Here is a 15,110-nt window from a genome sequence, read left to right as displayed (position 1 = left end):
GCAACTCCTAGCTCTGTGCCAAGTATCAGGCTGTTGTTGCAAAGAAGGCAGGAGGCTAGGAAGAAGAAATTTTGGGCACTCTTCTAAGCTTGAACACGATTCTTCCAAGTAACATGGCTGAATAGCTTCATCCTTCAGTCATATACAGTGACACAGCCCACCATTTGAAATGCCTTGAGCCCCAGAGATAAAGGATGACATATAAGGGAATTCTATTAAAGAAAATTACACAGAGAAGTGGTGAAACCTATCTTGTTAACTTGCACTAAAAATGATACTGAGCTGTACAAGCAGAAGACATTCACGGTAAAATATGGTTTGGGGAAAAAAACTACTTTGAGCATTAAGAGATGAAGCGTACTTTTTCTCTTTTGCACTTCAATCACTTTTGGGAAGTGACTGACTACATGACTTGTGTGACCAAGGTTATTCAGTTTGTACAGTATGAAAGTGTCGCCACCAACTACTGCTTTCACAAATAGCTAGTTGGCCACAGATGTAGACTATTGATAAAGAGAAAGTGTAAATAGAAGACCCAGTGTGCCACGGGATTTGTTTCAAACTAAAAAGAAATGGTCTGAAAGACAAAATCGAAAGTCTTCTGCAAACAACAAAGAACTCTCTCTTGAACCCAACAGTTAGGTGCATATTCAGCTGTGGCAATATGTTCAACTGCAGTACCATGTACAAACTACATATGAATGATAACCTAACATCACATAAAGCTTTACCCTAAGAAATTTTAAATATTTGTTTTCTCTTTTTGGTTTAAATATTTCTCAGTGAATACATAAAGTCAATTCTGTCCTTCCCTCCCACGCCCATACACTACAATTAAGTGTGTTGTAGAGGTAATTCAGTAATTCAGAAGAATTTTACACATCTCAGCTTCATATAGGTTTCCCAGGTAACTCCCTGCTGAATTGGAGCTTTCCCCAAATTCACATCTGCTGTGTTGGGAGTCTCAAACAGCACCTATCTGAGTTTACTGATATTCTGCAGCATCCGTATCTCATTGCTTACTGCAGGTTACTTGTCGTCATACAGAGCAGTATTAGGGCATTCTGCCTATGACATGAGGCTGCTTTTAGGAAACTGCAGTCCCATTAGTATGGCCAAAATGTACATTACTATTTAGAAGACAAAACCGCAGAGCAAAATAAGATTGCCTTTTTCCTTCTTTCTTTTGATTGTATTGCCTGAAGGCCTATGGTTCACAATAAAGTGAGGGTAGTGGGAACAGGTGAGTAAATAATCAGATATATTTTATCAAAAGTTCTTCTGAGTTTTCTTTTGATTATTTCACAGTTCCAGTGCATATTTGGGAGGGAACTGTTAGGCTATGCAGCAATGCATGCTATGGCTCTGCAAATGACAAACCAACGCAATGCAACCAAGTGCTCACATTCTAATGAATGTATATGAGTATGTAACAGAGTCTTGTTCTCAAACCCCCACCTTTCAGAAGCAATTTCCTGGTAAATTAGAATCTGTTCTCACTGGGACTTTCCGATTCATCCTTTTAGTGAAGAAGACAGCTGGAGCTTTCATACTACACTTGGCATTAGCTGAGCAATTTTCATATGACATTTCCAGTTGCTTGTTATTGCAGATAGCTAAAGATTCTCGAACATGCAGAAATATTACTGGTACATCAGTCCTGTGATTGCTCTTACTTTGAAATGCTTCATTCTGTATTTAGTGATCCAGTATCACAGGAAATAGGAACTTGTTTTTGGAAACACACCTTATAGAGTACAAAAGTGGGGAATGCAGAACGTATGAATAATTAAAGCATTCTTTAACTCACTCCTGCTATCCCTGGAGATAGCTTAGGATAGCACAGAATAATTAATTCCCCAAAGATTTGCATGCCACTTTTGCATTTTCTCCCCTGAAAGAGTGACTAGATCTGTGCACTGATTGCAATGTCAGTAAAATCCAACCCCTGGACAAGGAGGCAACATGGAAGGCATGCATAAGGACATGGACACCCTTTCAAATGGACAGATCCTACAACAATCAGCCTCTGCAAATATATATGAATATAAATATTTATAATTAAATAATATTTACAAATATAAATATATTTATAAATAAATATATATGAACAAACACAGTTGCACAACCAGAATCTTGATAAACTTAATCCGTTATGCTGTTGAGCATACAAACCTATTCGTAACTCTACATAGTCATACTGGCAGTCCTGGTGATGTTCCAAGTGGAAATCCTCAAAAGAGATATATATGGATGAATTGTGATGGGAGGGGTTTTCAATGGTCCATTCACAGTTCAGTTTGCTTGTGTAATTCTTGACACCATCATAACCAGGAGTAGAGAAATTCCCACCTGTATGTCCCATCAGAGTTCCACCACACACTGCAGAAACAATATAATTTATTTTAAAATAGTAACAATTCTTGTACAAATGGAACCTCTGTCCTTGTTCATTTTGATGTGCTCATATCAGCAAGGACATGTACTGATTAGATCAGAAATTGTTCTACCTTCTTCCTTTTTATAATTTACTGCTGTATACAAGAGAATTCTTGCCTAGCATCCTGGAAATTATTGGCAAGGCTTTAAAGACACATATAAAATGAAGAAATAAAGATTGTTCATAGTACCAAAATATTTCAACAGCACCATCAATGCAACAAATATTATTTAACTTTCTGAAAAAATCCCATCACAGCTCCAATTAGATACCCATTACCTAATTCTAAACTCGAAACAAGATTTTTCTGGAAAATACCCTCAAGTGTAGTACACTCATGCTACAGTAGGATGCATGTGGAGGGAACAAACCAAGTTTGAAAGACTCAAGACTGTAGTAGTAGGGCTCTGCCAACTATATCCTCCCTGGTGGATGAGCTTGCAAAAGTAGGTTAGCAGCAATCTTTCACAAGCTACAGTAAATTATTTATCCCCCTGAGTAATAAGGAAACACTTGAATTATTCAAGTTGTCTATGGCACTATGCCTGTTGGATCTCCTGATGGAATAAACCCACTTCTGTCCATCTCTTACTAAAGATTAAGTACAAAACAATAAATCAGTAGTAAAAGTAAGGACTGTGATCCATAACAGCGGTTGTTCTTTTCATTTGAAGTCCCTAACTCCAAGAGATTTCCCATTTTTTCAAGTCTTTTCACTTAATTAAAGATGTGACATACATGTGACATCCAGCAACATAACAGAGAGAAAAAGATATCAGAGATCTGTTAGCTGCCTAGGTCATTTTTTTGATATGCACCAATACTTTAGCTCTGAAATGAGTCATCAAAGATTAATCATTTAATTAATTTAATTCAAACATATATACTACCTGCATCTTCACTAGATGTGTATGAGACACTGAATCCTCTGGTTGCATGAGACATATCTGTCACCAAAATGACTTTCATAGTGTTTCCAGAGGATTTTACCTCAGTGCCTGGATTTACCTCACCACACAGCTTCACCAGCCGGGGAGAGTTCTGTCTGAGGCCATTGTAAACCTGTTGGGTTAAAATAACTCTTCTGAGAACAAAATACATTTTATGAACATCTACTGTATCATGTTAACACTGCTTCACCCTTTTAATACAAGGTTCATTAACATCTCTCACAGCAGGTTAGTTCCCAGATCTACTCAGATAAATTACCTTTCAGCTATACTATGTCCATTAATACTCCATAAAGTGATTATGAAGAGCATTTTCTGCCTTCAGACACAATACTCACAGCCATATAATCTGATGAGCACCTCCAGTGTTCTTCAGTCTTCATATCATTAATGGTTAGGGTGACACGTCGTCCTTCTTCCACTGTGATCCTCCATTCACACACTCGATTATGTGGGTATAGGTTGGGATAGTTGGGGGAAGTAAATGTTCCAACAGGGGCAGAAAAATCCCCACCACATGCTGAAATACCCAAATGTTAGGACACTTCTCAGAGTAAGGCATTGCTTATAGAGTTCAAAGGAAAAAAAAAAAAAGAAAAAAAAAAAGCAAACACCACCACCATCACCACCACCAACAACAACAAAAAAATTAATAATGAAAGAAAAAGAGATACTGAGAGCTTGATTTGATATGCCTGTCCTGTCCATATGTTTTTCTAATCAGCTGAGCTCCTGTCAGTCTTTACCATTCAGCCATAAAAGTTGAATGATAATAGACCATAGCAGATCCAATTATTAACACGCCTTTCTCTGAAGGGTTTATGCCAGACTTCAGAAGCCTGAGTGACCCACAGGCTTTGATGTCAAGCAATACAAGCCTCTCACTGTGGCAGGATTGAGACATTTCTGCCTTCAAGATGACTGGGCAGGGCCTTAAAGTGAGTAATAATGGAAGGATGGATTTTTCCACTGCTGGTTAACAGAGGTAGAGAAAAAGACATCAAGGACTTAAAGAAACACTTTTTCAGTACAGTTATTTTGTATTTTTTCCATCTTTGTTATAAGTATCAAATTTCACTCTGATGAAAGAAAGTTGAAGATCTTGGGTATATAGTGCATTTTCCTTCTGATATTAATGGTGTAAGCTTACCAATTTATTCTTTGTTTCTTCTTAAAATACAGAGATAGTTTAATGGAGTGCAGTGGGAGTCTGTTATTTTATTGCAGAAACAAAGATGAAGGATAAGAAAACTTTCAGCTGAGCTTTTAAATGAGCTGGAAAGAGTTAAAAAGGGACTGCAGAAGATTTTTCAAGATCACTACTGCAAATAATTTTTTTTAAAGTAGCTAGATTTTGCCAGGCCAAGCATTGCAAGGACACCCAAGAATATATATAAGAGAAGTGAGAAACAGGAATAGAACTTTATCCTTAGTCCTGGTGAAGTTGTTGTGTTTAGGACAAGAGGCAATGGACACCGTGAGGGTTGGAGAACACTAGAATAGGTTGTCCAAAAAGGTTTTGGAATGTCCATCCCTGAAGACACTCAAAACTCAACTATCCACAGTCCTAGGCAACGTGCTCTATCTGGCCCTGCGTGAGCAGGATGGTTGCACTCTCCAGGGGTCCCTTCCAACTTTAATGTCTCTGCAGTTTTTTTTGATTCTTTTTATCTTATCGTCATCACTGATGTTAAGCCTGGAAAGACCTTTTTCTTAGAAAGGCAAACTCTCTGGGTAAAACAATCTGGTATGCTAAACTGCATTATCCGAGTGTGCTTCTGCAAGTCTAGAGATGATTTGTGGTGACATATTTGTTATGGAAGAGAACTCTCCGTCAGAAATGGAGTTTTTACATGATCAGCTCCTTTTCCTCCCTCCTTTTCCAAACTCATTTGTTTTGAGAATAAAGAAATTATTCCTGTTAAAATGAGAAAACAACCCAAAGCATTAAGTCCAAACTATTTGTTTCAGGGAAATCTTAGAATACCACTAGCCTTAGAGGAACGAAATAACATAAAGGATCCCTGGAGTTACTGCTGTGGAGAAAAAGTGCAGAAGAGTGTGCTTTGCTGTTTGAAACTTACCATTCAAGGCAACATCCATTACAGAGATAGCTTGTCTCGCAAAGTTTTTGCTAAGCAGTGATCAGAGAGCTCTGTTCATACCTTACCTAGAGTTAAATTTGAAGAGCAAATATACATTGCTCCAACAATAAGTGATCTACAATGTATGCTGTACTAGTTCAGTTATGGTGTGTGGTGTGTTTCCTTCCCAAAATTAAACTGTAACATTACAAATCCAACCTTCAGCACTGGAATCAAAGCGCAGTCTGAATCCTCGGGCATTTACTGATCCATCAGTAACAAACTTGACATAAGCTAAACTGTCAGAGGTATCCATAGCGTCAGGGCGAGTATTACCGCAGTACCTGCCCAGCAAATTCCCTGCAAAAATCAAATAGAGAAAGACAAATTGATATCAAAGATATTATTTCTGTTTCCATTTACATTGAAGGATCAATACTGGTGTCTAAGGAACAGTTGGACATGGTGCTTAGTGACACGGTTTAGTGGGTGTTATTGGTAGTAAGAGGATGGTTGGAACATATGATCTTGGAGCTCTTTTCCAACCTTAATGATTCTATGATTCTGATCACTTTCCAGTTAACCGGACAGGCTTGAGTAAACTAGCAAAATCAAACTATTGCTGGAAAATAAAAGGGTTTTGTTTGCCTTTTTTTCCACAAGCAAGGCAAAGGGGAGCAAACTCTGTACATTTGAAAGGGACACTTTGCACAATGGGGAATGCTTTCAGGAACCTTTGCTGAGGTTTCTTAGCATTATTAGGAAAGGGATGACAAACACAGGAACAATTCTCAGACCAGAAGCACTATATTCTCGGATCTCCACAAAGTCATTTGCGCACTCAGAGGAGTTTTGAATATCTAGGTCTTCCAGTGTGATGGTAAGATAGTGGCCCCTGGGCCCCTGCAGAAACCATTCACACAGCAGGTTGTCTTGATAATGAAGGTCAGGATACCCCACACTTTGAATGATGCCAGTTTGTCCCATCACTGTACCGCCACAGGGAGCTGCAAAAGCAAGAACATTGCTTGGTTGCTTGAATGACTTCAGAAAGACAATCTTGTTTGTAGAAGAACACTCGAGACTTAAAGCTAAGGCACAAGCAACTCATTCTATAACTGCAGTTATATATTGGGAATTGCTTTCTGACCAAAAATATTCCACATTTTCCTTTTAATTCATCCAGTCCTCAATTTATTTATTTATTTACTTATTTATTTTGTCATATACACCCTTCCATAGCAAGCATCCCTTCCTCTCTGTCCTGTCTCTCATTAATTTGAATAAACTCACAGATTTCAAGGCTTATATTTTATCTCTACTCATGTGAATATTTATCAGAAAAAAACACCCTTCAGAAAAAGACTAAAAGAATATCTAATGGTCAGTGTATACCACTCCTTGTGAGGCCTTCTCATAAGGAACCATTGCACAATTCAGGAAACAACTATTTAATATTTAATTTTCTCTCGGATGACTCATTTATCTGTGGTATCTGCAGATACAAACTCACAATACTACAGCTCCCAGCAAATATTCCCTGGTGGAATATATTGGATTTTACAGTATATTCTGTGTGTCTGGTAGATACAATCTTTTCATGACAATAACAATAGTGTATGTACTGTCTGCTTTGAGTGATTAGTGATTTTGTCATGCAGATGAAATGATAGTTTAAATCTTTTTATGGATACATAAATACATTATAAACTGCAGCTTAGTATACTAACAACATTTTCTTGCAAGTCACTTCAGTTTTCAGGTTCAGAAATATCATAGGACATTATATTGGCCTTAGGGCTTGAAATTAACCAAATCAGCAAACTCCTGCATAAAACGCAGTCTACTTTTTTGCCTTTGAGAAATTAACTGTCCTAGACTTTTCTATGCAAGTGACATTAACATAACCTTCAAAGACCAGCAGAGATTATTATTACCAAAAACTAAAATGTACCCTCTTTCTGAATCTGTTAAAATACTATTTTTTTATTTGATTTTAGATCTGTACTGGTGTTTTCTAGTTTTGTTTTTGCAGCTTGAGACCAAATAATTTAAAAATATTTCTTCTTCCAGCTTACACATAACAATTTTTACTACTCGTTCCTTTTCCACTTCATTTTTGTGCTGCCCCTGTTTGTCTAGCACCATTGTTATTATACATTGATTTAAATTTGTATACAGATGTTCCTGAGTTGTTCTTCTGCTAACTCTCTGCTAATTTTTGCATTCACCTTCAGGTTCCTGCTCATGAAAGTGATGCTAATTTTGCATATTAGAAGTTAAATCATGTTACATGACTTCACTTGCCTTGCCCTTTTTACTATTGCCCCTTTGATAACTGTCTTTGACAAGAGATTACCCAGTCTTTGTTTCCATTTCTACAGATATGATCAGTTTCCTATTCCCATAATTTCCATCTCTGCTAGATATAGAACATGTTGCTTTTAACCTATATGATGATTCTGATACATTAGCACTAATGCTAATTGAAAGAGGCAAGTGGTGGTCAGTCCACCTCTTATACATGTTTGAAGCCTCATTTCAAAAAAATGGTATTTGAGACCAAAGTCTTTTCTAAAATGAGAAATGGATAAATGCAAGCATTACCGATTGAGTATTTAGCATTGAATCCCACATGTGTGACACTGTCATCAGATCTGAACCTCAGGTACATGACAGCTCCTGAGGATCTCTGTGAACCTGGGGTCAATCTTCCACAAAGCTTGGCAAGAACAGGAGCATTGGAATCAGCACCATCACGTAGCTCTAGGTAACTTGAAGTACAACTAGAAGAGGAGAGAATTTTCTGTTCAATGTATAGCAGTAGTTGTTTTAAATTAATTCCATAAGGGTACAAAGCCGTGAAGCTGTAGTGAATTAGATCAGTCAGTTTCCATGCAGTGACACGAGGACAGAATCAACGAGTTCATGATCAATGATAGCCTTCTAATATTTCAGTGAATAAAAGTGTTAGAAACATTGACAAAGATTCATCCAAAGCCCAGTCTATGATCAGATCAGATCTGACAGAAACTTGTCCTTTGGAGGAGTATGAACAGCCCTAGCAAAGTAGTTGTGGCTATCGTTAACATGAGTTTTTTGGTAGAATTCAGATTCAGCAGCTATTCCCTATTAAGTCTGTTGATAACTGATGAATTGAGGAACAGATATAAGAAAGGAATAAAAATTCAAATACAAGGGCCTACTTAGGTGGACATAGAAAGGCTCAAAACATCTTAACCAACAGCTTTGCCTTCAGAATGTTGTACCAGCCTGCAGAGGACATTGATGGAAGTCAGAGAGGAAGGACACCCTTAGGATTCTCTCTCCAGTTCCATTTTTTTCTGAACATGGCTTCAATGAAATTACATCAGCTGAAAACTAGGTCTTGTTTTATGCTTTGTGGAGGGGAGTTGGGGTCAATGTGCAAAACATGCAGATCCATTGCAACTCAGCAGACAGGCAATGGAGGAGGGAGGCAAATATTTATCGTGGTAATCCATTGGACTTAAAACTAGTCGGTAGTCACAATGAAAATATGAATATGAAAGGACTAGAGTGCACAGATGTTTACAGAAAACACCTTTCAACAATGGATGCTTCCTCTCTGTCTGTTACATTTATCTCTACCATGTGCTGCAAAGTTCTGGGAATGTATACCAGTGACTTGATAGCTTCAGTGATCTATTCTAAAAATTTCATAATCCCTTTTGGCTGTAAATCTGGAAGTGTGCTCTGAGAGGAATTAGAGAAAGCAACAGGGAAAGAAAAATCAGAATGAAGTCTCTGGAGAAACACAGGCAAAATAATGTGGATATATACTTTTGTGAAGGTTCAATGTAAAACTGATCTTCAAATTGCAGCTCTACTGCATGTCCATTAGGGGCAGTTATGGTCCAGACACAGTCAACATGAGGGGGATAACTGTCCGGATAGTTGGGGGAGGTTGTATATCCACTGGGGTTGAAATCATTGATATAAATATTCCCTCCACAATCTGGGAAAGAAAAGATCGCCAATAAAAAACATGTTAAGGAAGTGGGTGAGGCATCAAAAATATGAGTCATCACAATATTCCAACACAGTTTCCTTCCAGTGTCATATAGCTACATCAAAACATATTTTTTTGTTTATTATTACTTACTGTGGGAAATCATTTACCTAGCCTTCCTCATTTCCACATGTTCTGGTCCCTGAATTAAACTGCTATCAGGTCTTCCTTGGATTGCTTCAAAGCCAAGCAGGAAATATGTTTTCTGCCTTATTCCTATCCCAATTCTTAAAGCTAGAAAGCCAACAGATCAGACTCATCAATGCTTCTGTGATTCTTTCCCTACTTCTGCTTTCCAGAAGTTGAAATGTTTGAAATGCCTGTTTGAGACAATAATGAATGCATGAGAGATGCCAGTCAGAGCAAACATGAAGATTAGTTCAGGTCCTTTATTCTATTTTGACAGCTTTCTGTCAGACAAAAAATAATAATAATAATAATAAAAATATATATATATATATAAATAAATTTATTCAATATATATATATAGTTTATTCAAAAAAAAAAATATATATATATATATATAAATGTTCTAGCAATGCTGGTAAACACAGGATTTTAGTCAAGCTTTCTAAACTGAAGTGGTAGAAACAGCATTATACAGCTTCACCTATTTCCTTTATGAATACCGGACAGAAATACTAACAATGATTCTTTGTGGCAGCAGGGGAAAGTAGGCAGAAAACAGGAAAACAGGCGCTTTAAAATGTAAGTAGATTGACAGGTTACCTTAGTTTTGTTTAGTTACACTGTTTAGCAGGAGGCCTGCTTTTGAATCCCAAGTGGTATGTGGCATGAATACAGTGAAATAACTGTAAACATCAAATCTCCAATTTACCCATGGCACCTAAGTCTTTTTGTTTTCATTTTTTGAAAAATGTTAGCTCAGGCAGGGAATGTTATTTTCTCAGCTGAGAGAAAAACTTGTGAGAAATGTTATCACCTTTCTAGACATACTAGCCTAAATCATTGCTGCCATTACTTAGTACTTGCACTGGGTAGTGTATGTCCAAAATAATGTTCTTGTTTCCAGGCTTCTTTTCCTTTCCTGCATGAATTATGAACAGCTCTCCTTTATTTCAGATGCTACTTTCCCACCAAAGCTTTCCCTGCCATAAGGTTTCCCTGTCTGTTGGGATTTATAACAAGAACCTCCTTTAAGAGGACAAATTGCAAGTCATTTCTATTGAGTTGCAGAACTCATGTTTATTTTCTAGACTTACCTAGGCTCTTAGCTTCATATTTCAGTTTGAATCCTTGACCTTCATTCCTGCTGTCAGAAATGAAGTGCACAAATAGCTGATTGTCTGTGGTGTACATGGTAGAAAGGGGGCTGCTTCCACAAAAGCGACCATTCCCTCTTCCAGACACCAAAGGTGGGGCAGCAGCATCTAACCCATTCTTCAGCTAGAAAAAGAAAAAATGCTAAGGTCATGCAAGCTTTGAGTAGACTCCATTTCAACGCTCCCAGCCATAGGGGAAAACAATAACCTAGCGATTAATTAATTAATGCACAGCAATATAAGACACAGAGATAAGTAATATCATTTGTGTTATTTCAGTTTGGTATTTCCACCTCCCAAGAGCCTGGGCTCCCTCACAGACACTAAAATCACTAAGATTCAGAAGCTTTAACACCTTTGAGGATTTAGGGCTACTAAGATGATTGGAGGACTGGAGCATCTGTCATACAAGGAGACGCTGAATGAGCTGGGCCTATTTAGCTTGGAGATGGGAAGACTGAGAGGGAATCTTATCAGCGTGCATAAAAATCTGAAGGGAGGGGGTCAAAACAATGGGGCGAAGCTTTTTTCAGTAGTGCCCAGTGACAAGACAAGAGGCAACTGGCACAAACTGAAGCACAGGAAGTTTCAGCTCAATATGAGAAAGTACCTCTTTACTGCAAGGAGTGACAGAGCACTGGGAACAGGTTGTCCAGAGAGGCTGTGCAGTCTCCTTCTCTGGAGATATTCAAAATCCACCTGGATGTAGTCCTGTGCAATATTCTCTAGGTGATCCTGCTTGGCAGGGGGGTTAGACTACATTCCTTCCAGCCTCAACCATTCTGTGATTTGGAGACCTAGCCAATAATCTCACCTCTACATAATCTCCATAGTTACAGGAAGCATCCTCACTCTTAACCTGGAAAGGGTGTTCAAAATGGACAGCAATGACAAATCCAGAGGTTACCAGTACATGCCAGGAACAATTCAGATTAGGAGAATAGTCTTGAGGGTAGTGGGGTGATGTGATCACACCCCTGTCTGCATGCAAATAGCCTCCACAACCTGGGAGAAAGGAGTTGAAGCAAAGAGGAAAATATTGGCATCAACTATTCATTCAGAAAAAAAAAAACAAAAAAAACCCACCTCCCTCCTAATGGGAGGATGTAACAGAGAAAAGCACATGAAAAACTGAAGGCCATAGAGCAATGCACACAATGAATGATCTCCCAAATACAAGCTAGTAGATTGCAAGATGACACACACCAAACATCTTGATGCTTAAACTCAGTTCTCAGACGTAACAGAAAAGTAAGCATGGCCTCTGTGCCAAAGACCTCCCATGGCATGAGCAAATGCTTATGATGTTTGAGTTCATTGCTTCATGGACTAAACCACTGTCACCTACTGTCAAGATAGATTCCAGTAATAAAAAGTTCTCCTGGCTGCCCATTGTTATTGTAACACCTTCCTTGGTGCCTCAGCTCATTCAGGAATCTGCTACCAGCCCTAAGTGCATGTGGAAGGCATGCCTTTGCAAATTGCTGTTATTTCTGCAGGAATTTACACAGCTCTCAACATCTGTCTCTCTCCGTTCTGTGTCTATGCTTTGAGTCACTTACTTCCCTCTCCTAGCTGGGAATTATTTCTCTTTCACTCTACAGCTGAGCTGTTCTAACCTTTTGCAAGCCCTTTTTCTAACTTCTGAAAGGTAACTAATCTGTTTGAATCACACTTTACTGCATAACTTTGCTGGACAAATAGCAAATTTCACATTTGCAAAATCAGAGATTTTTAATGCGTATCGGTGAGACCTGGATAATGAATCTACATGGTTAATGGCATAGATTGTAGACAGATGTTAAAAATGTCATTACACGTCTTTTTCTTTCCTTATCCAGTTTTTAGCAGTAAGGCAGACATTTATCTAGGGGAGAAGAGAAACAAATCTTACTTTTGTAATACGAGGCATTAAACCCAGCTCCAGTGATACTGCCATCTGACACGAAGTGGATGAACATTGTCTCTCCAGTTGATCTTACTGGCCCAGGAGGTTCTTGTCCACACAGAGTAGCAAGCACTGGAGAAAGACTAGTGTCTCCTGAGATCAAAAGAAGACATGTTAATATGAAAATCAAACCACTTCACTTTGCATTTTGTTCGCTGTGGTTCTCACACTTTCAGGCAGGTAATTTTCAAGATTTTTAAACCCTCACAGACTGAGAAATATTTTTATAGATGAACAAGTATTTTGCTAGACTTTACTAGCTTTGCTTTAACTAGCAGAATGTCTCAACACAGAGGAAGAATACTGGTGTAGATGCTGTTCGTATTGCTGTCTGGATTACTTAAGCTCTATGGACAAGAGACTTCACAATGCAGGGACCCCCTGTGTCATGCTACAGGGATAGGGCAAGATTGGTTTCTCACCATCTCGGATAATAAGTTTGTCATAGTCACATGAGCTGTGAGATTCTATGTCCAGAGACAGGACAATAAACTCCACAGTGGATCCAGGAGCTCTGATAAGCCACACACAGTCAGCAAAATTTCTGTAATTCATGGGCCAGCCCGGCGAGAAGAGGAATGAAGGTGTTTCTTCAGTTGTTACAATCCCTCCACATGCACCTAGAAGATGTACAAGAAGATAAGAATGAAAGCATCCTCTTATAAAATTGAACATTTCCCCTGTATAATTTGACAGTCCTGTCATTAAGTCCTGTCATTAAGCAGAATGGGGGCACTATGTCTATGTAGTCACAGGAAGGCATTTCTTCAAGCATTGCTTTGATTTGGACTGGGACTAAACAGCCTGAAAATACAGACCTATAAGGACTGTATATATTCCTGTGCTACATGGTGTAGTAGTGATGTGGCCTATTTTACCATGAGGAATATCTACAAAATGTCCTAAGGTTCCTACCACAGTTTAACGCTGGTTGTAATTCAGAAAAGAAGGGTACATACACAACCAGTAATACATAAACAATTTAGACCCTCTACAAACTGAAATGCTTTTGTTTCAGCAGTAAATTTAAGGCAAGATGGACTCCTTGCTGGGATACATAGTAGTTCAGTGCTCTGCTAGAGCATAAGACCATTACATACTGCTGCTATGCTGCAGAGCCCCAGGGGTCAGTCCCTCTGTCCCTATGAATTTTCTTTTAGATTTAGAAAGAAGGCATTGCACTATGTCCCAGATAGTATTAACTTTCTCTTGTTGAACTTGCTCAAAGAAAACTGATGGTATAATAAACACATTCCCTCTCCTTCCAGGAACTATTTCTCAAAGAGATACATGATCATAACGAGCATATTCTATATATGAATACATGACGCAGTCTAGTGTAAGGTTTTAAAATCATAATGACCAGTGATTTAAGAATAGTCTTTCAAGAGGAATACTTTTTCATGTAAGCATATAAAATGTTTACCTAGGGCTAAACAGTTACGAGCTAGGGCTTCCTCTTGTGACGAGGATTTTGTTTTGTATTGTTTTTAAAGTAAAGCTTAGGATAGCACTGGCTATGTCACTTTTAACCACATAACCCACTGAAAACTCACCTCTAGCAATGGTGTGTGTAGCAGCAGAAGCATCTGCATACCACTCCAGAAGAAAGCCTTTTCCAGTCACAGATGAATCTGACTGGAACTGGATTGTCATTGAGCTGCCAGAGGATGCAAAAGAAGCAAGATCTGCACCACAGTACGTTGCAATAGGCCGAGAATAGATGGTGGGCCCATCGTAAACCTGCAATGAGAAAACAACAGTGAAAGCGTTATTCTTCACAGAGGCATATTTTCATTCTCCTCATAGTTAGCAAGTTTCCAAGGAGAAAATTACCCTCTTTAAATGAGCAAGAAGGATTTGGACGATCTTTCAGCAAATCCCAATTAGAGGGAAACCCCTCTTATAAAAAGAGAACAAAATCTCCCCTTCCATTATACAGTGTTATTTATGAAGCTTTCATGGAAGAAGGAACTGGACAGAACCCATCAATCTCAGCTCATTCCCAACAGGGTTGTTCTTTGGGTCCAATGACTGGCATCCCATTTCAAAAAAAGTCCACTGGCACAATCTTGTTCCTTGCTGAGGGAAAAGTGATATGATCTACAGATAAAAAGGTATTGTTTTCTTTCTTTTTTTTTTTTCCTCATGAGGAATACTTATATTTTAAATTCTTTTAAAAGTATGTAATAATGTATTTCTATTTTATGTATTAATAAGCCAAGTTCTTGGTAGTTAAAAGATGTTTCTCTTTTGCTACCTTTCAGATCTATTTTTGTCCTAGGCCAAGTAGAGTAAGCTGGGAAATATAAATAAATATTATCATAACATTGAAAATCTGATCCTCGAGTCAT

General features: G+C 38.3%; 1 protein-coding gene across 1 annotated transcript in view; it reads right to left on the bottom strand.

Annotated features, from left to right (window-relative positions):
- CUBN (cubilin) overlaps positions 1–15,110 on the bottom strand; it is a 138,509-nt gene that overhangs the window by 36,238 nt on the left and 87,161 nt on the right. Inside the window, exons 39-50 of the mRNA XM_032182345.1 lie at positions 14,313–14,499; positions 13,179–13,376; positions 12,703–12,849; positions 11,623–11,813; positions 10,749–10,932; positions 9,297–9,471; positions 8,082–8,260; positions 6,272–6,481; positions 5,694–5,834; positions 3,725–3,910; positions 3,331–3,519; positions 2,176–2,382 (exon numbers count right to left, since the gene is read on the bottom strand). Coding sequence (XP_032038236.1) covers positions 2,176–2,382; positions 3,331–3,519; positions 3,725–3,910; positions 5,694–5,834; positions 6,272–6,481; positions 8,082–8,260; positions 9,297–9,471; positions 10,749–10,932; positions 11,623–11,813; positions 12,703–12,849; positions 13,179–13,376; positions 14,313–14,499 — 2,194 coding nt within the window. The remainder of the gene's footprint in view (positions 1–2,175; positions 2,383–3,330; positions 3,520–3,724; positions 3,911–5,693; positions 5,835–6,271; positions 6,482–8,081; positions 8,261–9,296; positions 9,472–10,748; positions 10,933–11,622; positions 11,814–12,702; positions 12,850–13,178; positions 13,377–14,312; positions 14,500–15,110) is intronic.

Source organism: Aythya fuligula, chromosome 2 (assembly GCF_009819795.1).
Source record: "Aythya fuligula isolate bAytFul2 chromosome 2, bAytFul2.pri, whole genome shotgun sequence".
Classification (NCBI taxonomy): Eukaryota; Metazoa; Chordata; class Aves; order Anseriformes; family Anatidae; genus Aythya; species Aythya fuligula.
Note: the sequence above shows the minus strand (reverse complement) of the source record. Positions and strands in the feature narration are given on the sequence as shown.